Source organism: Triturus cristatus, chromosome 3_2 (genome assembly GCF_964204655.1).
Source record: "Triturus cristatus chromosome 3_2, aTriCri1.1, whole genome shotgun sequence".
NCBI lineage: Eukaryota > Metazoa > Chordata > Amphibia > Caudata > Salamandridae > Triturus > Triturus cristatus.
Window position 1 is genome coordinate 306,385,372 of NC_140584.1, and position 23,059 is coordinate 306,408,430.

The following is a 23,059-nucleotide window of genomic DNA, read 5'->3' on the forward strand; positions in this document are numbered from 1 at the left end:
CAGAGAGGTAGTCCTCAGGTCAAGGAAGTGCCTTTTGTAGGTTTGGTGTAAATCTGCTCAGTAGATTCTGAGAAAATAGCCTTTAAATCAATATATATATCTGAGCCAGCTTACGGTGCGCTTACGGTACGCTTACCGTACGCGTACGGTGGCGTGCGCGAGCGCGATTCTGATTGGCTCTTAGATCTTAGTAAACATTCGAATCGGCCGAAACCAGGAAGCGGCGGCCGCCATTTTCTCTCTCGCACTGAGAGTGATTTCTAAAATATAAAGCACAAAAACATGTAAAGGGGCTGTTTAGACAGCTCCCACACACATAGCCATGTTGAGGGAGTCCCCAAAGATCCCCCAAGGCCAAAAACTGAATTTTTATTTTTTCGGTAATTTCGCCGATTACGCTTACCGTACGCGTACGGTAAAAAATTAAAAAAAAAATAATATTATCCACACTCTGTCCACCCCGTGTGCAAATGGTTCCCGAAGTGCACCATTTGTGCATGGCTTATAAAATATACGAAAAATTAAAATATTACCTTTGAAAACGAAGTGCATCATATGTCCTCCATGTGCGCACGGTGCGCGAAGCGCATCGTGCGTACAAGGCCCATCTAGCGTAACGTGGGCACGCGGTGCGCGTAGCGCACCGTGTGCCCACCGTGCGTGCACGGCACTAACTGCGTAAAGTGGGCGCGCGGTGCGCGAAGCGCACCGCGTGCTCACTGTGCGCGCACGGTGCGCGCACGGAACGAACTGCGTTAAGTGGGCGCGCACGCCACGAATGGCGTAAAGTAACTTAGCATTTAAAAAAACGTACAAATTCACTGAAAAAACCATAGGTTTCACACACGTTATAGTTAGGAATTAGCATTTAAAAAACCTTGCAAATTCACTGAAAAAACCATAGGTTTCACACATGTTATAGTTAGCGGAAATTTTACTGATAAAAAAACCAATGAAATTCCCCCGTTATAGTTAGTGCAGGCAACTATAACTCACGCGACCGCAATCTTCTGCTGCTGACATATGTGTCTTTATGAAAAAAAAATATTTGTAATATATGTATAGCTAAAAATGTATGGAAGAAGACATGGGCAAATAAGTGTCTAAATACAGTATTAGCATCAGCAGAGGATTGCGGTCGCGTGAGTTATAGTTGCCTGCACTAACTATAACGGGGGAATTTCATTGGTTTTTTTATCAGTAAAATTTCCGCTAACAACTATAACATGTGTGAAACCTATGGTTTTTTCAGTGAAAATATATATATATATATATATATATATATATATATATATATATATATATATATATATATATATATATATATATATATATATATATATATATATATATATATATATATATATATATATATATATATATATATATATATATATATATATATATATATATATCTCTCTCTCTCTGACAGAATATGAAATGTTCTGAGCAACAAACCAAGTACAAGCTCCATGGTAATTGTGTAAGGAAAGACAGTTTGAAAGAAGTAGACCAGACCAGTAAAGATGGCGTTTTTGCTGCTCACCTGCTGCTGCTGCTGTTGCTGCTGCTGGTACATGGCAGGCTGCTGGCCAGGAAAGGGGCTATTCGAAGGGGTGCCCTGAGCTGGAAACTGATTGCCATACGAGTCATGTCTGAAGGACAAGAGAACCAGCTCAAAATATGATGCTTCACAACTGCTTCCAAAAAGCAAAAAGTCATGTCTGGTCTTACCGTTGCTGCTGTTGTGGATAGCGACTAGGAGAATACATCCCTGGTTCTTGGCTTGAGGGCATAATGCTTGCCTGTTGTGTTCCAGTCGCCATGTTGCTATCTGGCCCCAAACCAGGCTCAGCCCTGTACAAAAACATAAAACATAGTTAAACCGTCAGGCAAGCAACCTAGGACAGAAGATGCCTTTTTTGTTTTTTAAAGACTGAATTCTTTTGAGTCGGAAGGTAAGTGGTCATCAAGCACAAACTAAACTAAGCATCACTAGGATTTCTTACCTGACCCGGTCATAGGAGCCTCCATAGGGGTAGTGCTGTCGCTGGGCCATGCCCATGTTCCCCATCCCTGGTCCTGCAGCACGGTTATAATGGTCCCCAACACCACTATTGGGGCCTTGTGAAGAAGACATATAAGGATCGGCTCCTAGAGAAGTGGGATAAGAAATAAGTTCAAGTAGAAAGATAACAAAAAATGCCTTCTGATGAATTGGAGGTGTCTTTATTAAATTATAAATATTGATCTTTGCCTAGGTCCAGGATCCTGCAACATTTTTCCCGCATAGTTTTAAACGTATACTGTAATGAGGTCATTTTCTGTCTTTAATTTTATAACTCCATTAAAAACGAAAATTTTAAACAAGGAATGGGCTGTAATGGAAAATGCTACTTGCCTGTAATTGTTGGTTTATTGCTTATTTGTGTTGTGAATATGCATGCAGAGCGGGCTTGCCCTAGCTAGAGTTAGGCTTGCTTCAACTCGAGTTACTCTTCCCAGATTTTGTTCCTGGTGTTTGGTGAAGGCGTAATAAGAATGAGCGACACTCACAATGCATCAATACACAACCTTTTCCTTTTATGTATTTGTCTGCCATTGGGCTTAGACACACAACTCTGTTACAAAGTCAGAAAATACAGCCCATTTGATTCTCTTCTTCTAAAAGAAAACAAAAAAGCAGACAATTTAACTAGCTGCACCATTATTAAAGATAAATGACATTGCTATGGGGAGTGCTGTGGAAACTGCAGCATATTTCAATGAGTAAAGTACTGGAAGGATCTCGATGAAAAACTTCTTAAACCATTCTCCTGGTTTTACCAGAGTGTCAAGCAGGTTATGTAGGAATTTCAAGTTATACATGATGGGGAACTGGAATTAAAAGTAACTTCTAATCCTCCATCTTTTGCTCTTCAGTAATTTTTATAAACATAAAAAAGGATGGCGAGCTCACTTTGCCGTACAAAGAGGTAGGTAAAGTAGGAAGCAGGCTCTGTATATACTATAACAAAGTAAGGTATAGCGTGCACAGTCAAGTGGATCCCCAGAGCTAAAGCAAAGGCTAAAGTAGATAATACTAACAGCTCTGTTTGTGGTAGTGCGGTCGACCAGTTAGGCTTATAAGAGGGCTGTGCTAAGCATTTATTGTATACACTCAAGAAATGATGTCACACACTCAAAGACTGAATCCAGACCAATTGTTTTATAAAATGTTATACTATATTTACTTTAAGAACCCAAAGGTCACTTAAAGCTGGTAAGAGCAATACTTTGTAAATATGAAGAATGCTTTGCAATAGAAAATGCAGTGTTGTTTAAGAATATCGATAATGCTTTGTAGAGTTATGAGTTCTTATGTGATTGTAACAAAAAAGTGTTTTAGAATTCAATGCAATGTTAGCAAGTAGACAGTGCAATGCAATAGAGTTAAAGGCAATCCTATTGGAGAAAACAAGGTTAGACTTACAGGTAAGTACTCGGTTTTGTCGATTTGGCTCGAGTTTATAACACTGACACAGGCGAAGGGTCAGGTAGTGTAAGAAAGTGGCTCGGTATATACTGCACCAAAGTAAGGTTCAGTGTGCACAGAGTCCACAGTCCCCAGAGGTTTGGCAGAGGCTAAAGTTAGATATAACCTTACTCTCTAACGTGGTAGCTTGGTCGAGCAGTAAGGCAGTATCAGAGGACAGTGTAAAACATTTGTTGTACACACACAGTGAGTTCTGAGCCTCTGCACCCAAGCATTGTATGTGATCTGCTCCCTCGTTTGCAAGACATTCATGCTGCGACACATAAGACACCAGAGCTTCATCAAGCCCACACTCAATATCCACTCGGCGGAGGTCTCCCGTCTTTTCAAAGAGAGTGCTCCTCCCAGTCCTGGAGAAGACCCCGCTGCAAGGACTACAACCAGTCCTGCCCACAGGGGTCGAAACGTCGACACCGCATATCACACAAACTCCAGCGACATTATTTCAAAATAATTGTTTGACCATTTGAGTTATTTGTACCCTCCGGAACAATTGATCTCGTTGAGACTGGAAAAGAACTACACTATGGAATGTTGATGCATTTATGTCACTAATACCTTTTCCCTGTCCCTTACCCTCACGTTACCACTGAACCCCTACCTCCCCCATTTTTTCCACCTCCACACAGAGCACTGCAGCATATTATAATTTAATTACAATGAAAATCAGCATTGTCTTTGAATGTTAATGCTTGGAATACAACTGTAAATGGGATTTCTTCCCTTTTTTCTAAAATTAAAATATTTGGATTTATACCAGAACAATTAATGTTGTGTGTTTTGCTACTACTAATTTGCTCTGTTCAAAATAGTACGCTACCTTGACCCTATGCTATATAATGTACACACTCAGTTAGCAAATGGTCTCACAATCTCAAGAACTGAACTCTAGGCCAATTATTTTGTATATAAAAAAATATAGTAGTTTTATTTTAGAACCACAAGTAGGTATCAAAATACTTTCTCAGAATGAAATGCTCTAGTTGAGTACTTTCAATAAGGAATAGACTTTTAAATGCAATAGTTACAGTTGTTGCAATAGGCAACACAATTCAAACACAATTATAACATTGAGCTCAATGGGAATTTTTAAGAAAATGCAATTTCAATTACTTTACGTATGATTTTCTTACTCAGGGTTGGATCCAGGATTCAGCCCTGGTGCATTTTCTGCAAACAGCTGAAAGAAATCGTTTTTGTTACACAGGCAATTTTTAAGGAATATTTTTATGTTTCAAAAATAGACACTTAGAAGAATTTCTGGCAAAAACCAGGCAATGTTATCCTATGGAGGAAAATCAAGTTATCGGTAAGTACAGCTGTAATTACTTTGCAGGGTCAGTGCTGGGCACCAAGATCCAGCACTGGGATCTACTGATAACAGGTGAGTAATTTTGTTTTCATTGATCGGGCGATTTTTTGTGAATATTTTAAAGTTTCAAAACTCGACACTAAGAAGAATTTCCAAGTGAAACCAGTCAATGTTACCCTATGGAGAAAATGTAGGTTATCGGCTTTCAGGTAAGTACTCGACTGGCAGAGTTAAGGTTTTGGGCATAGACTCAGTGGTCTCCCAGGGTCAGGTAGGTACAGTTGTTACACCCTCAGCGGCACAGGGGCAGCCGGGTGCAGAGAGAGTTAGGCCCAATGTTAGCCTATGGCGGGCAGGGAGCCTTTGGTTGGTGGCTGCTAGCAGGCAGGCCACGCGGCTGTGGGAGCTGGGCTCCTGGTCACTCACACAGGGCAAGTGGGGAAGTAAGATAGGATAGATGTTGCACCTCCAGGGACACTCGGGTGGCTGGGTGTAGGGTGCTTTTGAGCCGTCGGGCGCTCAATGTATTTCAATGGAGAAGCTGCAAGATGAACAAAGGCTGCAAGCTCGGGGACGGAGATTCTTCAGGTGCGACCACCACTTCGAGAGGTAACTTGAGAAGCTGTAGGTTAGGTAGGTACCCAGGAGCTGGGCACAGGGGGCCGCAGGGTGCTGGGTGCAGGGGTGTTTTTTCGCGTCGGGAAATCTTACCCTCTGCTGGTCGTGGTTGGAGGGGTCCCTGGTTGTGAGGCTGCAGGCAAAGTCGGGAGCGTCGAGGAGGGTCCTTGGGTGCTCGATTCTTGGTCACAGTCGCCGGGAGGACATCCTTGTGGTCTCTGTTCACTGAGGAACAGGTCGGGCTCGGCGGGTGCAGTGTGCTGAATTTGCGGTTCCTGGCTGGCACCAGGGGTTGTTGCTTGTTGTTGAGCAGCACCACTGCTCCTGGGAGTCCCAGTCTTGGTAGATGAGCAAGGCAGTCAGGTCCTCCGGGGTTTTTGTGGTTGCTGACCACTAGAGACGCCGGGATTTAGCAGGAGCAGGTACGAGGGTCGAGAGGCCTGTAGGGCTGGGGCCAAGTCAGTTGGTGTCGTTCTCTTGTTAGCAGCTGCACGGCAGGTCTTCTTTCTTCTTGTTCTTCTTTCTTGTTTCGGATAAGGGATCTGAGGAAGGAAGGTTCAGGGTGCCCCTAAATACTAAATTTAGGGACGTTACAGGTAGGTAGAGGTCAGGGACCAATGAGTCCCTTCCCTGGGGTGGGTACACCCCCTAGCCAACCACTCTCCAGTGGGAGGGGGCAGGAGCCTAGTCCTGATTGGGTAGGGCTCCCCATCGAGCCCGGAGTTGTGCTTCACCTCGCCTCCCCCACCTGAGGGGTGGGGTTGGCAGAGGCTGGCACACCCCTTTCCTCACTTAGGTTTTTCCCGCCGATCTTCCCGCCAGAGTGGGGGTCAGAACCGGTGGGGGCCAGTTGCTGAGTACAGCAAGTGGCCTAGAGAAGCTCACAAAGGCCTTTGAAGCTTCCCCTGCCCATCCTGGGGGAGGAGACCTAGCACCTCGCCCAGGATGTGCATTGTTGCACACCCATGAGAGCGGATGGCTCTCTACCCAGGGGTCCAGCAACATGTCTGCTGGGTGGCAGCCTAGGCAGCCTCTCAGGCAGGACACTGGTTGTTGGTTAGGTTCAGGGGGCATCTCTAAGATGCCCTCTGTCGTCCATCTTACATTAAATCCCACACTGGCATCAGTGTGGGTATAATGTGCTGAGAAGTTTGATACCAAACTTATCAGTCTTCAGTGTAGCCATCATGGTGCTGTGGAGTTCGTGATGATGACCTCCCAGCACCATATACTCTTAATGGCAGCACTGCACTTACAGTGCCCAGGAATGGATCTGGGTACTGTAGGGGTACAGGGCTCATGCACCTGTACCCACACCACTGGCGTAGTTCACCCAGCTAGAGGGGTGACTGAGGTATGCCAGGGAAAGGTGTTTGTGGGCATGGCACACAGGGATGTGTGCCATGTCGACTCTCTGTTTTGTTCTGCACCAGGACACTCAGCCTGCAAAGGCAGTGTGTGTGTGTCAGGGTACAGGGCCTCTAAGGGTGGCACAATAAGTTTTGCAGCCCTTAGGGGCCTTCTCTGGTCACAGTGCCCTGGGTACCTATGGTACCATTTACCAGGGGCTGACATGTGGCCAGAGATGCCAATTGGGTTTAGGCTTCAATGCAGTTTTAGGGAAGAAACACAGGCCCTGGGTACCTGATTGGCAGGAGCCCAGGGCACACTAAGTCAAAGTACACCAGCAATTCAGCAAAAAGTGGGGGCATACCATGCAAGAAAGATGGCACTTTCTCACCCCCCACCCACCATAACGAAAGGTGATGAGACTAACCTTGCCCTATGGAGTCTTCATTGGCCAAGTGGAAGAACCTGGAAAGTCCATCTGCATTGGCAGTCCCAGGTCTGTGTTCCGCTTCAAAGTCCATTCCCTGTGGGGTGATGGACCACCTTAGTAATTTTGGATTTTCCCCTTTCATTTGCATTAGCCAACTGAGAGGTCTGTGGTCAGTTTGAACCAGGAAGTGAGTACCAAACAAGTATGGCCTCAACTTCTTCAGGGACCAAACCACAGCAAAGGCCTCCCTCTCATGGCACTTCAACGGTGCTCTCTGGGGAGTAGCCTCCTGCTTATAAAAGCAACAGGTTGGTCTTGACCTTCATCAGTGGTCTGGGATAGGACCACTCCTATCCCTAGCTCAGAGGCATCAGTCTGCACTATGAACTGCTTGGCATAATCTGGAGCTTTTAGAATTGGTGCTGAGCATATTGCTTCTTTCAGGGTTTCAAAAGCCTTTTGGCAACTAACTGTCCAGTTAACCTTATTGGGCATCTTCTTGGAGGTGAGTTCTGTGAGGGGAGTCACAATGGACCCATATCCCTTCACAAACCTCCTGTAGTACCCAGTCAAGCCAAGGAATGCCCTGACTTGGGTCTGGCTAGTTGGAGCTACCCAGTCCAGGATGGCCTGGATCTTGGGTTGTACCTGGCCTCCACCAAGGAGGCCCAAGTACACCACAGTGCCCTGCCCTATCTGGCATTTGGATGCCTTGATATTGAGGCCTGCATTTTGCAGAGCCTCTAAAGCACGGTTACTCATAGTACGGCCCGTGGGCCGCCAGCGGCTCGGCAAGCCTTCCTTGGGGGCCCGCGGACCTTGCAGACATCCTATCTGTGTTTTAAAAAAAAAATGTAATAGTGTTAGCAAACACTGCCGGGTGCAGCAGCCCGGACTCTGAGACTCTGCTCTGTGGGGCCGGGGGATTCCAGTGATTGGCAAAGTGGAGATGCAGGGGCCTAAGAGGTGAAATACAACAAAGCTTTATTAACATTTAAATGGTCTTTTAAAGACCTGTGAAGTACTCGGGTGCGGCTGTGTGCGCGCGCTGGGAAGCGGTCTCAGTGCAGCTGTGTGTGCGCGCTGGGAAACTGTCTCAGCCCGGGCTGACACACACGGGGTGAGATGACAGAGGGTGACGGAGGGAGGGAGACAGAGGGAGAGGGAGGGAGGCAGAGGGAGGAAGGGAGACAGAGAGAGACAGAGAGGAAGGCAGAGAGGGAGACAGAGGGCGGGATACAGAGGGAGAGAGACAGAGGGAGAGAGACAGAGGGAGGGAGAGACAGAGGGAGGGAGAGAGACAGGGAGAGATAGAGGGAGGGAGACAGAGAGAGATGGAAGGGGGGAGACGGAGGGAGACAGAGGGAGACGGAGAGAGACAGAGGGAGACGGAGAGAGACTTAGGGAGACTTAGGGAGACAGAGGGAGGCAGACGGAGGCAGAGAGAGAAGGAGAGGGAGGGAGGGAGAGGGAGGGAGAGAGACAGAGGGAGAGGGAGGGAGACAGATGGAGGGTGAGGGAGGGAGGAAGACAGAGGGAGGGAGAGGGAGACAGAGGGAGAGAGGCAGGGGGAGGGAGACAGAGGGAGGAAGACAGGGAGAGAGAGAGACGGAGGGAGGGAGACAGAGGGAGGGAGGGAGACGGAGGGAGGGAGATGCGGAGAGACAGAGGGAGACAGGGAGGGACGGAGGGAGACAGGGAGGGAGACGGAGGGTGACAGAGGGAGGGAGAGGGAGACAGGGAGAGGGAGGGAGACGGAGGGAGGGAGATGAAGGGAGACAGAGGGAGGGAGGGAGATGGAGGGAGACAGAGGGAAGGAGGGAGACGGAGGGAGATGGAGGGAGACGGAGGGAGGGAGATGGAGGGAGACTGAGGGAGACGGAGATGGAGGGAGAGAGACGGAGAAAGAGAGACAGAGGGAGGGAGGGAGAGAGCCAGAGGGAGGGAGGGAGAGAGAGGGAGAGGGAGGGAGAGAGAGGGAGAGGGAGGGAGGGAGAGGGAGGGAGGGAGGGAGAGGGAGGGAGACGGAGGGAGGGAGACGGAGACAGGGAGGGAGATGGAGGGAGAGAGACAGGGAGGGAGACAGAGGGAGGAGGGCGACAGAGGGGGAGACAGAGGGAGGAGGGAGACGGAGAGAGAGACAGGGGGAGAGAGACAGGGGGAAGGAGACAGGGGGAGGGAGACAGGGGGAGGGAGACAGGGGGAGGGAGACAGGGGGAGGGAGACAGGGGGAGGGAGACAGGGGGAGGGAGACAGGGGGAGGGAGACAGGGGGAGGGAGACAGGGGGAGGGAGACAGGGGGAGGGAGACAGGGGGAGGGAGACAGGGGGAGGGAGGGAAGGAGGGAGAGGGGGAGGGAGGGAGACGGAGGGAGACAGAGGGAGGGAGATGGAGGGAGACAGAGGGAGGGAGATGGAGGGAGACAGAGAGAGAGACGGAGGGAGGGAGACAGAGGGAGAGGGAGGGAGACAGGGAGGGAGACAGGGAGGGAGGGAGACAGGGAGGGAGAGAGACAGAGGGAGAGGGAGGGAGACAGAGGGAGAGGGAGGGAGACAGAGGGAGAGGGAGGGAGACAGAGGGAGAGGGAGGGAGACAGAGGGAGAGGGAGGGAGACAGAGGGAGAGGGAGGGAGACAGAGGGAGAGAGACAGAGGGAGGGAGACAGAGGGAGGGAGACAGAGGGAGAGGGAGGGAGACAGAGGGAGAGGGAGGGAGACAGAGGGAGAGGGAGGGAGACAGAGGGAGAGGGAGGGAGACAGAGGGAGAGGGAGGGAGACAGAGGGAGAGGGAGTGAGACAGAGGGAGAGAGAGGGAGAGGGAAGGAGACAGAGGGAGGGGGAGGGAGACAGAGGGAGGGGGACAGAGGGAGGGAGACAGAGGGGGAGGGAGACAGAGGGGGAGGGAGACAGAGGGGGAGGGAGACAGAGGGGGAGGGAGACAGAGGGGGAGGGAGACAGAGGGGGAGGGAGACGGAGGGGGAGGGAGACGGAGGGGGGGGAGACGGAGGGGGAGGGAGACGGAGGGGGAGGGAGACGGAGGGGGAGGGAGACGGAGGGAGGTAGATGGAGGGAGAGAGACGAGGGAGAGGGAGACAGAGGGAGGGAGAGAGACAGGGAGGGAGACAGAGGGGGAGACAGAGGGAGGAGGGCGACGGAAGGAGTGCGACGGAGGGAGAGAGACAGGGGGAGAGAGACAGGGGGAGAGAGACAGGGGGAGAGAGACAGGGGGAGAGAGACAGGGGGAGGGAGAGGGAGAGGGAGGGGGAGAGAGGGAGGGAGGGAAAGGGGGAGGGAGAGAGAGAGAGAGATGTGTGTATGCCGGGTCTGGTGGCTCAGTGGACTAAGGCGTCTGCTGCAGGGACCTGTGTTCATCCTCATGGTCACAATTTTTTTTGCTTTAGCTCCGCCCCCTCTGACCCTGCCCCCACCCGCAAACCACACTGTAAATTTGGCTCCCGAGAGAAAGTTTGTGAGTGCCCATGCACTAAAGCCTTCCCAAGGTGGATCAGGTGATCCTGCCAGGTGGAGCTAAAGACAGCAATATCATCAAGATAAGCTGCACTAAAGGACTCCAACCCAGCCAGGACATGGTTCACCAACCTCTGGAAGGTGGCAGGGACATTCTTTAACCCAAAAGGCATCACAGTGAACTGGTAATGCCCATCAGGTGTGGAGAATGCTGTTTTCTCTTTTGCTCCTGGGGCCATGCCAACTGCCAGTACCCTGCAGTTAAGTCAAAGGTACTAAGGAATTTGGCTGCTCCCAATTTATCTATCAATTCATCTGCTCTTGGAATAGGGTGAGCATCTGTCTTGGTGACAGAGTTGAGCCCTCTATAGTTCACACAGAACCTCATCTCTCTCTTTCCACCCTGTTGATGAGGTTTGGGGACCAGAACCACTGAGCTAGCCCAGAGGGCTCAGAGGGTTCAATAACCCCTAACTGCCGCATCTTGCTGACTTCAGCTTTGATGCTTTCCTTGACTTGCTCTGACTGACGAAAGATTTTGTTTTTGACAGGTGCACTGTCACCAGTGTCCACATCATGGGTACACCGGTTTGTCAGTCCAGGGGTCAGGGAAAAGAGGCTGGCTTACTGTTGCAAGCCTTGCTTTCAGTCAGTCTGCTGTTGGGCAGAGAGGGTGTCTGAAAAAACTACACCATCTACTGACCCATCTTGTGGGCTGTAGGAGAGGAGATCAGGGAGAGGTTCTCTCTCTGCTTCCTGTTCCTCATCAGTCACCATCAGCATGGTGATGTCAGCCCTGTCATTGTAGAGTTTAAGGCAGTTCACATGGATAACCCTTTTGGGTGTCCTGCTAGTGCCCAGGTCAACTAAGTAGGTGACCTCACTCTTTTTTTCTATGATAGGGTAAGGGCCACTCCATCTATCCTGGAGTGCCCTTGGCTCCAACACCCACACATGTTGCCCAGGTTGAAATTCAACCAGTACAGCTTTTTGGTCATACCAGTACTTCTGAAGCTCCTGGATGGCCTCAAGATTCTTGGATGCCCTTTCCACGTACTCAGCCATTCTGGACCTTAGGCCAAGCACGTAGTCCACTATGTCTTGTTTGGGCTCTTGGAGAGGCCTCTCCCAGCCCTCTTTTACAAGACAAAGTGGTCCCCTCACAGGATCACCAAACAGAGGTTCAAAGGGTGAGAAACCTACTCCCTTCTGTGGCACCTCTCTGTAAGCGAAAAGCAGGCATGGCAACAGGACACCCCATCTCCGCTTGAGTTTTTCAGGGAGTCCCATGATCATGCCTTTCAATGTCTTGTTGAATCTCTCAACAAGGCCATTGGTTTGTGGATGGTAGGGTGTAGTAAACTTGTTCTGCACTCAACACTCCTTCCACATGTGTTTCAGGTAAGCAGACATGAAATTGGAACCTCTGTCTGAAACCACCTCTTTAGGAAACCCTACCCTGTTGAAGACACCCAGGAGGGCCTAAGCTACTGCAGGAGCTGTAGTAGTCCTAAGTGGAATTGCTTCAGGGTACCTAGTAACATGATCCACTACTACTAGAATGAAGTTGTTCCCTGAGGCTGTGGGAGGTTCAAATGGACATACAATGTCCACACCTACCCTTTTAAAGGGCACCCCCATCACTGCCAGTGGAATTAGGGGGGCCTCTAGGTGGCCACCTGTCTTGCCACTGGCTTGACAGGTAACACAGGAGCTGACCTTCACCTTCACCTTTTGGTGCATCTGGGGCCAGTAAAAGTGACTAACTAGCCTTTCCCAAGTTTTGGTTTGCCCCAGATGTCAAGCTAGGGGGATGTCATGAGCCAAAGTTAGGAGGAACTCTCTGTACTTCTGTGGCACTACCACCCTCCTGGTGGTTCCAGGAGTGGGGCGTCTTGCCTCATACAGTAATCCCTCTTCCCAATAAGCTCTGTGGGTACCACTGACATCTCGCTTTGCTTCTGAAACAGCTTGCTGCCTCAGGCTTTCAAGAGTGGGACAGTCTTGCTGACCCTGGCACAGCTCAACCTAGTAAGGGTCAAGCTCCATGGGCTCAGTTCCCTCAGGGGTATCCAAGTCCTCTCCCTGTGGAGAGGGGTCCTGAGTTGTTGCTGTACAGATGCTGGTCCCCCAGTCTTCTTACCTTTTCTCTTGGTTGGTTGGGCCATTGTTTCAGGCTCCAAACCTACTGTTTCACCCTTCCTCTTACTCTGTGCTCTGGTTTGCACACACACCAATTCAGGGATACCCATGGGCCTTTAGCTCAACCTCAGCCCAGGCTGAGGTTTCCAGATCATTTCCTAGCAGACATGCAGCTGGTAGCTTTGGAGAGACCACTACCTGTTTCAGGCCAGTAACCACCCCCCAGCCTAATGTCACCATAGCCATGGGATGACTAGTGGTAACACTGTCGGCATTGGTGACTGGGTAAGTTTTCCCAATCAAGTATTGCTCAGGGGAAACCAGTGTGTCTCTCACCATAGTGACACTGGCACCTGTATCCCTCAGAGATTCTATCCTAGTTCCATTCACCCAGGGTATTGCAAGTATTTCTTTAAGTTGGGTGGCCACACAGCTACAGTGGCAAACTCAACTTCCCCCATTGAAACTAGACTTGCTTCAGTGTGCATCCAGATTTGCTCAGGGCACACTTCTGATCCCATCTGTAGACTTGCTGCCCGAAGAGTAGCTGTACTGGGTGCCTTAGGGGCTTTGTTGTGGGGGCAAGATTTATCTACAGTTAGGTGTCCCTACTTCTTACAGTTATTACAATAGGCCTTTAAGGGATCAAAGTTCTTCCCCCTATAGGGTTGAGGCACATAGGGAGTAGTTTGGGACCCACCCCCCTCAACAGGTTTTTGGGGCCCTTTGGAAGACTCAGACTTTTTATCTTGGGGATTCTCACCACCTTTCCCCTGGGGAGGTTTTGTAGCCACTTCTTCTGGTCACCCCCAGTGGCTGTCCTTGTCACCCTAGTCTTGACCCAGTGGTCTGCCTTCTTTCCCAATTGTTGGGGAGAAATTAGACCTAGGTCTACCAAATGCGGATGCAAATTTTCATTTGTGCAATTACTTAATATATGTTCCTTCATAAACAAATTGTAAAGTCCAGTAAAATCATGCACACTATTTCCAGCTAACCAACCATCCAGTGTCTTTACTGAGTGGTCTAAGAAGTCAATCCAGGACTGGGTCTGGGTTTTGTGAGCCCCCTTGAATATAATTCTATACTCCTCAGTAGTGAATCCAAATCCCTCAATCAGAGTCTTCTTCATGAGGTCATAGGACCCTGCATCTGGCCCAGAGAGGGTCAGAAGCCTGTCTCTGCATTTATCAGAGAACAGTTCCCACTGGAGTGCCCCCCCCAGAGAGGTTTCTTTACTCTTCTTATTTCACAAGCCCTCTCAAAGGCTGTGAACGATTTGGTGATGTCATCACCTTCTACAAATTTAGGGACAATCCCTTTGGGGATTTTAGGATCAGAAGTTTCCTCCATATCCTCATTTTTAGTATTGCTGCCACCACTGATGGGTGCTAAACCCATCTCTTTCCTTTCTTTCTCTAGAGCCAGGAGCCTGGACTCTAGATCCAATCTTTTGGCCAGCTTTGCTAAAAGCCTGTCCTCTTCACTGGGGGGTCTGTGAGAAAGTGGCTCTGTATATACTGTTCCCGAATAGGTACAGGGTGTACAGAGTCCACAGTCCCCCAGAGGCTGATAGAGGTCAAAGTTAGGTATGACCTTACTCTCAAAAGTGGTAGCCTGGTCGAGCAGTAAGGCAGTACCAGAGGACAGTGTAAAGCATTTATTGTACACACTCAGTCAGCAAATGGTTTCACACACTCAATAACTGAACTCTAGGCCAATGGTTTATATATATAAAATATATGGTTGTTTTATTTTTAGAACCACAAAGGGGGTAAAAATATACTTTCTCAGAATGAGAGGTTGGATATAAATACTTTTGTCTTAAGCAAAAAATTTGTGTAAACAGTCACAGTTGGTTGCAATAAACAATCCTATTTCCTAAACATAACAATGCATTGAGCTCAATGGTAAATTCAGGTTATTTGTAATAAATTACTTTTCAGATTACTTTTGGAATTCCAGGTCTGGCTCCTAGAACCAGCCTTGGGTCAGTATTCAGAATCAAGTGATGAAAGTAGACTTAATAACTGTAATGATTTTTAAATAATATTTAGCTATTTCAAAAGTTAGCACTTAGAAAATATTTCAAAGAAAACATTCAATGGATCTCTATGGCAAGAAATTCAAATTGCAGGTAGAGTACTTTATCGTTACTTTAGTAATCCAGGACTGGGTGCCTAGACCCAGGACTGGGGTCCTTATCAAAAGCAGGTAAGTAATTTCGTTTGCAGAAATGGTACGATTTTAAAAGAATATTTCAAATTTGCAAAAATAGACACTTAGAAGAAATTTCACAGAAAAGCAGACATTGGTTTCCTATGGGAGAAAAATGAGTTAGAGGTAAGTATAGTTGTGAACACTTTTCAGGGTCAGGGCTGGGCACCAAGATCCAGCACTGGGAGCTCACCTAGGAGCAGGTGAGTAAATTCGTTTTTGTCACTTGGCTGATTTTTGGTGAATTTTTGCAGTTTTGAAAAGTTCACACTTAGAAGATTTTTGAAGAAAAAGCCAGTCAATGTTACCCTATGAGGAAAATGAAGTTAGCGGTTTAAGGGTAAGTACTCGACTGGCAGAGTTGAAATTCAAGGCATGGACTCAGGGGTCCCCCAGTGTCAGGTAGGTACAGTTGGTTCACCCTCAGCGGTTTCAGGACGGCCGGGTGCAGAGAGAGTTGGGCCCAATGTTATCCTATGAGGGATAGGGGGGCCTTGGTTGGTGGCTGCTGTCTGGCAAGCCACGCGGCTGTGGGAGCTGGGCTCCTGGTCACTTACTCAGGGCAAGTAAGGAAGTAGGTTAGTGTAGAGAGGGCACTGCCAGGGCCACTCGGGCGGCTGGGTGCAGAGTGCTTTTGAGCCTTCGGGCGCTCAATGGAAATCAATGGGAATGTTCCGGTTTGGAAAGAGGCTGCAGGCTCGGGGACGAGGATGTTTCAGGTGCCACCACCACTTCGAGAGGTAAGTTGGGTAGTTGTAGGTTAGGTGGGTACCCCGGGATTGGGCACAGGGGGCCGCAGGGCGCCGGGTGCAGGGGTGCCTTTTGACGTCGGGAATCTTACCCTCTGGTTGATCGCGGTTGGGGTGGCACTTGGTTCTGAGGCTGCAGGCTTCCTCCGGGATGTCGAGGGGGGTCCTTGGGTGCCGGACTCGGGGTCACAGTCGCCGTGGGGTCGTCCTCAGGGTCTTTGTCCACTCTGGCACTGGCCAGGCTTGGCTGGTGCAGAGTGTGTTGGGTCCGCGGTTCCGGGCTGCTGCCAGGGGTTAAAAATAAGTTTCTTGAGTAGAGCCTCTACTCATGGGAGTCCCAGGGGCTTAGAGCCAAAAGGTAGCCAGGTCCTCCGGGGTTGGTGAGGTTGCTGGCCACGAGAGATGCCGGGCTGGTGCAGGTTCGAGAGTCGACAGGCCGGTAGGGCTGGGGCCAAAGCAGTTGGTGTCTTCTTTCTCTTTTTAGCAGCTGCAGGGCAGGTCTTTGTTCTTCTTGCTCTTCTTGTAATTTTCTATCTGGAATCTAAGGAAGGAAGGTTCAGGGTGCCCCTAAATACTAGATTTAGGGGCGTTACAGGTAGGTGAAGGCCAGGGACCAATGGGTCCTTGTCCTGGGGTGGGTACACCCCCTATCCTGCCTCTCTCCTGTGGGAGGGGGGCAGTAGCCTAATCCTGATAGGGTAGGGCCTCCCATCTTCCAGATGGCGAGAGCCCGGAGATGTGCTTCACCTCGCCTCCCCCACCTGAGGGGTGGGGTGGGCAGGCTGGCACATCCCCTGTCCTTGTATGGGGTTTCCGGCCAAGCTTCCCGCCAGAGTGGGGGGTTGCAGTGGCCTGGGGAAACTCCAAATGGCGGCCTGCCTTTGAAGCTTCCCTTTGCTCATCCTGGGGGAGGAGATTTCTCACCTCACCCAGGATGTGCATTGTTGCAGGCCCGGGAGAGCAGGGGCTCTCCCACCCAGGGGTCCAGCAACGTGTCTGCTGTGTGGCAGCCTGGGCAGCCTCAGAGCAGACGTGGATTGTAAGTTAGCTGTAAGGGGGCATCTCTAAGATGCCCTCTGGGGTGCTTAGTACATTAAATCCTACACTGGCATCAGTGTGGGTTCAATGTGCTGAGAAGTTTGATACCAAACTTCCCAGGCTTCAGTGTTGCCAATATGGTGCTGTGGAGCTCGTGTTTGACAAGCTCTCAGCACCATGTACTCTTAAATGACAGCACTGCACTTACAGTGCCCAGGAATGGACCCGGGTAATGTAGGGGCACAGGGCTCCTGCTCCTGTGCCCACACCATAGGCGTAATGCACCCAGCTAGAGGGGTGGCTGACATATGCCTTGGCAGTGTAGGTGATGGGCATGGTACACAGTGATGTGTGCCATGTCGACTCTTTGTTTAGTCCTGCACCCAGACACTCAGCCTGCAAGGGCAGTGTGTGTGTAAGGGTACAGGGCCTCTGAGGGTGGCACAATGAGTGCTGCAGCCCTTAGAGGCCTTCCCTGGCCACAAGGCCCTGGGTACCTAGGGTACCATTTACTAGGGGCTGACATGTGGCTAGGGTTTGCCAATTTGGAGTTTGTGTGGTTTAAGGAAGGAACATAGGCCCTGGGCACCTGATTGGCAGGAACCCAGGGTACACTCAATCGATGTACATTCAGCAATTTAGCAAAAAGTGGGGGCATACCATGCAAGAAAGATGGCACTTTCTCACAGGGTCCCCCAGTGAACTCTCTGGTACCTGGTCCACCTGTGTGGTCTCTAGGTTCCCAGATGCTGATTCTTGGATTCAAGGGTATGGGGGCCCTTTCCTCCCTTGGGATGACTGGAGGGAGATCATCCTCCTCCTCAACCCTTTCCTCATCTGACTGGTCATCACCATGTTCAGAAGGGTGGTCCTTAGCATACTCAGCCAAGAGCTCCTGGAGCCCTAGTTTGGTTGGATGCAGGCCCATTGGTAATTTTTTAAGTTTGCATAGGGACCTCAATTCCTTGAAAGACAAGTGTAAGTAAGGTGTGAGGTCAAGCTCCTCCACCAGGTCCTGCATGGTATTATTTTCATTAATAGCTGGGTTTCTTTGAGACATTCTAACCTGACAGTTCTAACCCTCTACCCTTGACTACAGTTACTTCTATTTTTCTAAAATTCTAATGGGACTTAAGCAAGGCCCTGACAAGACTTTTAGTATTTTGGAAAGACCAATCAGAATTCTAAAGGGAATTTTAAGAGTTCTGTTGTGTGATCAGATCGTAATCAAGTAGTCCAACAAATGCAAGTTTATATCCCACCGCTGATCCACCAATGTAAGAAAGTGGCTCTGTATATACTGTTCCCAAATAGGTACAGTGTGCACAGTCCCCAGAGGTTTGGCAGAGGCTAACGTTAGATATAACCTTACTCTCCAAAGTGGTAGCCTGGTCGAGCAGTAAGGCAGTATCAGAGGACAGTGTAAAGCATTTGATGTACACACTCAGTCAGCAAATGGTCTCACACACTCAATAACTGAACTCTAGGCCAATGGTTTTTGTATAAAAATATATAGTTGTTTTATTTTAGAACCAACAATGGGTATCAAAATATACTTTCTCAGGATGAGATGCTTTAGATAAATACTTTAATAGGCAATAGCCATTTGAATATAACAGTTACAGTGGTTGCAATAGGCAACACAATTTCAAACACAATAATACATTGAGCTCAATGGGAATTTCTAGTTAAATGCAATTAGTTACTTTAAGGATTACTTTTCTAACCACAGGACTGGATCCTGGATTCAGTCCTGGGACATTTCCTGTAAACAATTGAGTAAAAGCGTTTTTGTTACAGTTGTGATTTTTAAGCAATATTTTTGTATTTTAAAAGTTGACACTTAGAAACTTTTTCACATAGAATCACCAATGTTATCCTATGCGAGGAAATTCACTTAGCAGGTAAGTGGGGTTATGGTTACTTTTTCTAACTCAGTGTTGGATCCTGGATCCAGCACTGGGGCATCTCTTGTAAAGAGTTGAAAGAATGAGTTTTTGTCACACAGGCAATTTTTAACGAATATTTGTAAGTTTGCAAAATCGACACTTAGAATTTTTTTCTGCAAAAACCAGGCAATGTTATCCTATGGAAGGAAATTCAAATTACAGGTAAAGTAGGTTCTCGTTACTTTTGTAATCCAGTGCTGGGCTCCTAGGTTCAGCACTGGGACATCTATCTAAAACAGGTACGCAATTACGTTTTCACAGTTGGTGGGCACCAAGATCTAGCACTGGGATCTCTCCTGATAGCAGGTGAGTATTTTTGTTTTTGTAACTCGGTTGATTTTAAGTAAATAATTTAAAGTTTAGAAACTCCACACTTAGAAGAATTTCCTAGTGAACCTAGTCAATTCAATTCATAAAGCTTTATTCGGAGCTTGACAAAAAAGTCCATAAAAGCAGATCATACATAAAAAACATCAATGATACACATAGACTGATAGCGATAATAATTCATAAAAGCTTCATCTATGAGGTTAAAACAGGTAATAGGTAAAAACAGCAATAACGATATTAAAAAGTGATAATACTAGGCCTAGCCTTAATAGCTTTTAAAAGGAATGTGGCAGTAAAAAAAACAAAGATCGGGAGAGGGGTTAAATATCAGTTTCATAACATCCTTAACTGTTCTAACACCGAGTTTCTTATACAAGGGTTTTAAAAAAGCAATGCGGTAGTTACCATATAGTGGGCAGAACAAAAGAAAGTGCATTGTACTTTGAGCTGTAGTTCCATCACAAGGGCAAGGACCAATTGGGTATTTTTTGATATTAGGAAACGCCACCAGATGGTGAACAATTCCAAAGCGCAGTCTGGTTAAAACGAACCTATGAGAGGGTCTGGTAACAAAGCTCAAATATGATTGATAACCTGACAGCTCACAGCAGCTGTCATAGAGCTTACAGGTGGATAAATTGCTACTGGCCTTCAAATGTTGCTCATACTTTAGCGACAGCCAAACAGACTTCAGTTCGCTTTTGGACATACTGTTGGCAGCATAGCAATCCTCATATAAATTAAGACCATATATGTCCTTAAAACTGTGCATAACAAAATTTACCCAGGGGATCTTCGAATAATTATCTAGAGACAAACAGTCCTTAATAATAGCTCTGTTCAAGGAGGTCTCCTCCTTGGCCCAGATAGCACGCCACAGCATTAAAGGTCTATGGGCGATGGAATCTAGGAGATGGGATATTCCAAATTCCCTATGCACCAGATGCGTGGATGCTGAAGTAGGCAAACAAAGTAACCTTTTTAAAAACAGGTTTTCCTCCACTTGAAGACTCCCAACCGCAACATGCCCCCAGACACCTGCTCCATAAAGGGCAATTGAGAGGCACCTCATCTGGTAGATCTTCAGCATGTCGCTAATCCGTTTATCCCCGATCTTAGAGGCGAACGTAAATACCCCGTGAGCACATTTCGCCATTCTTGCTCTAACGTGGGTGACTTCGCTGGACCAACTTCCTGTCTTGGAAAAGGTGATACCCAGGTAATTAAAAGTATCTACCGTCTGTACCCTCTGTCCTTCCATAAAGAAGGAATGAGGTTTTTTACGGCCCTTACCGCATTCCATGACAAAAGTCTTTGTTTTGTTAATGACCAGCTTCCTTTCCCCAATAAACAAGGAAAACCTGTCCATGAGGCGTTGGAGGCCGACAGGGGTCCTAGAAAGAAGTACTGCGTCGTCCGCATATAGTAGGACCGGGATATAGGAGTCAAGAATGATTGGGTCATCCGCCCCCACAGACCTTAAGACGGAGTCTACCTCGTTGATAAAAAGTGTGAAAAGCAGGGGGGCTAGCACACACCCCTGCCTAATGCCACGCTTAACAGGAAACTTTGGAGTACACTCCCCACCCGGGCCATATCGAACACTAGAACTAAGATTAGCATATAGTCTGGCCAGGAAATAGACAATACCCTCCGGTGCCCCCATTCCAAGTAGTGTCTCCCACAGAATATGATGGTTAACCATATCGAAGGCGCTACTAAGGTCGGCGAAACAGAGGAAGAGGGAACCTTTCTTGGCCATAGTATATTTCCCAATAAGTAGTTCTAGGTTGAGACACTGTTCTACTGTGCCTCTGCCCTTCCTGAATCCGTATTGTGAATTAGCCAGGATGTTATTATTGTCTGCCCATTCTTCTAGTCTGACAAGGAGCACCCGGCTCATAATTTTCACGGACGAATCAAGAAGAGAGATAGGCCGATAGTTCTTAGCATCACCCTTCTCCCCCTTCTTATAGATGGGGATAATGATAGATTCCTCCCATGTGAGTGGTGCACCATGTCTCACAGCAGCATTAAATACTTTAGTCAATAACGGGCCCCAGATTTCAGGTTCTTTTTTATAAATATCCACCGGCACCCCATCTGGTCCCTGAGCCTTCCCACCTTTACTTGCAATAATACATTTCTTAACCTCGGTAGGTGTGATATCTAAGGGAAGAATTGGCCAGACCCCACCTCCATTGTCCATATGTTTATCAGAATCAAAAATCAGGGAAAAGTGGGAAACCCAGCTTCCCACGCTAACGTTAGCCGACAGAACAGGCGTAACCTCGTCCCTTAAAAATGGGCTGTTGACAGTGGCCCAAAATAGCGAGGAATCAGAGGTTTCGGCGGCCCGGTCTAACTTATCCCAGGCCTCACGCTTGAGTTCTGCCTTTCTTTCTGATACTGCTGCCTTGTAAATAGCCCTAAGATGCCTGATAAGGTTAATATCCCTCTGTTTTACTGCCAGTGCCACTTTAAGGCTCTTAAGGGCAGCAGTGCAGGCATGATCAAACCACCCCCTTTGCCGATTTGAATCGCCCTTAAAATGTTTGGTGAATACTGCTTCTATAGAGTGATTGATATCGACAAATGTATTCAAAATTACAGCTGTCTGTACTTCACTCGCTAGGATAGTTTCAATTTCTTTAGAGCAGTTCTCAATAATGGAATTAGACAAAAGGTCTGCCTTCTCCCCCTTCCACCTAATTCTAAATCCATTGGGTCTATGTGGTTCAATGTTATCCACGATACTTGGTTTGGGACCTATATTAGTCTTCCAAAAAACCATCTCCATGGTCAGGCAGTTGTGGTCACTAATCAAATTATCTACTACCAAAGGGGCAGAACACCATGGAATAAGGCTAGAGGAAGTACAAATAAAATCAATGACAGAGTTAGCGTTTCTGCCCGTGAAGGTGGGGACAATTTCATCAAGTGCACCCCTCGCGTTCCCCATTATCTCTATATCATATGTCATCAAGATTTTATTTAATGAATCCCCGTATGGGTTATGGGGAAAATGGGCGACTCCCTCACCTCGGGAGCTTAAGAAACCACAAACCCTTTGGGCAGAGGACATACAGGTAGAGATATTAAAATCTCCCAACCAAATAAAATCAAAAGCGATTTCGTTTCCTGTAACAATTTTAACCAAAGCTTCCTCCAAAGCAAAAGCTATCCGTTGCCTAGAATTATCAAAAACATTATTATAAAAATTGATTAAAAGGATATTCCTATCCTGCTCCTTACAAAGCCAAAGGATCTGGGAATGGGCCCCCACCGGGACATGTTTCTTTACTACGAACGGAGCGTCAACAGAAATCAGTGTCAGGAGGCCACCCTTGGCTCTTCCTGAGTTTGAGGCCACTGCTGGTATTTGATATGAAACAAACCCGTTATAATTAATGGGGGCCAAACTCCAGGTTTCCTGGAAACATAAGATATTAAAAAGATTAATAAAATCGAACCAACCTAAGCATTCATCCTTGTGGGAAAGTCCCGCAACGTTCCAACAAGCTATGACACACGAACCAGGGTTAGCTAAGCAGGTGGAAGGATTCAACAAAAACCTATCCCCTATCGCGTTAACCGGACTTTCTTGGTCGCAGGCCACAGTAGAGTCTGGTTGGCTTTCACCAATATTGTTAGTAATAATTGTTGATATACCAGGGGCCATATTAGAGCTCACTTTACTCGGGTCCAAGTCCTCCGACCTGACACCATCTATGGCCGGCTCCAGTCAATCATTGTAATCAAGCCCGCTTAATGGCTGGAATCTATTAAACGTAGAGACAGTGGGAGTAGCACACAAATCCTGAACTCTAGGCCTGTACGAATGGCGCTCATCAACAGATTGAATAACAGGTTGGGTAGCAAAATCTCTATAGAAGTACCCAAGCGGCCGCAAGGATATACCA

At 47.9% G+C, this 23,059-nt stretch overlaps 1 protein-coding gene across 2 annotated transcripts in view; it reads right to left on the reverse strand.

Annotated features, from left to right (window-relative positions):
- The window catches only part of ARID1A (AT-rich interaction domain 1A), a 548,770-nt gene that overhangs the window by 71,073 nt on the left and 454,638 nt on the right, over positions 1-23,059 (reverse strand). For both annotated transcript variants that reach the window (XM_085647728.1, XM_085647729.1), the window contains exons 15-17: positions 2,010-2,154; positions 1,735-1,857; positions 1,547-1,655 (exon numbers count right to left, since the gene is read on the reverse strand). In XM_085647728.1, coding sequence (XP_085503854.1) covers positions 1,547-1,655; positions 1,735-1,857; positions 2,010-2,154 — 377 coding nt within the window. The remainder of the gene's footprint in view (positions 1-1,546; positions 1,656-1,734; positions 1,858-2,009; positions 2,155-23,059) is intronic.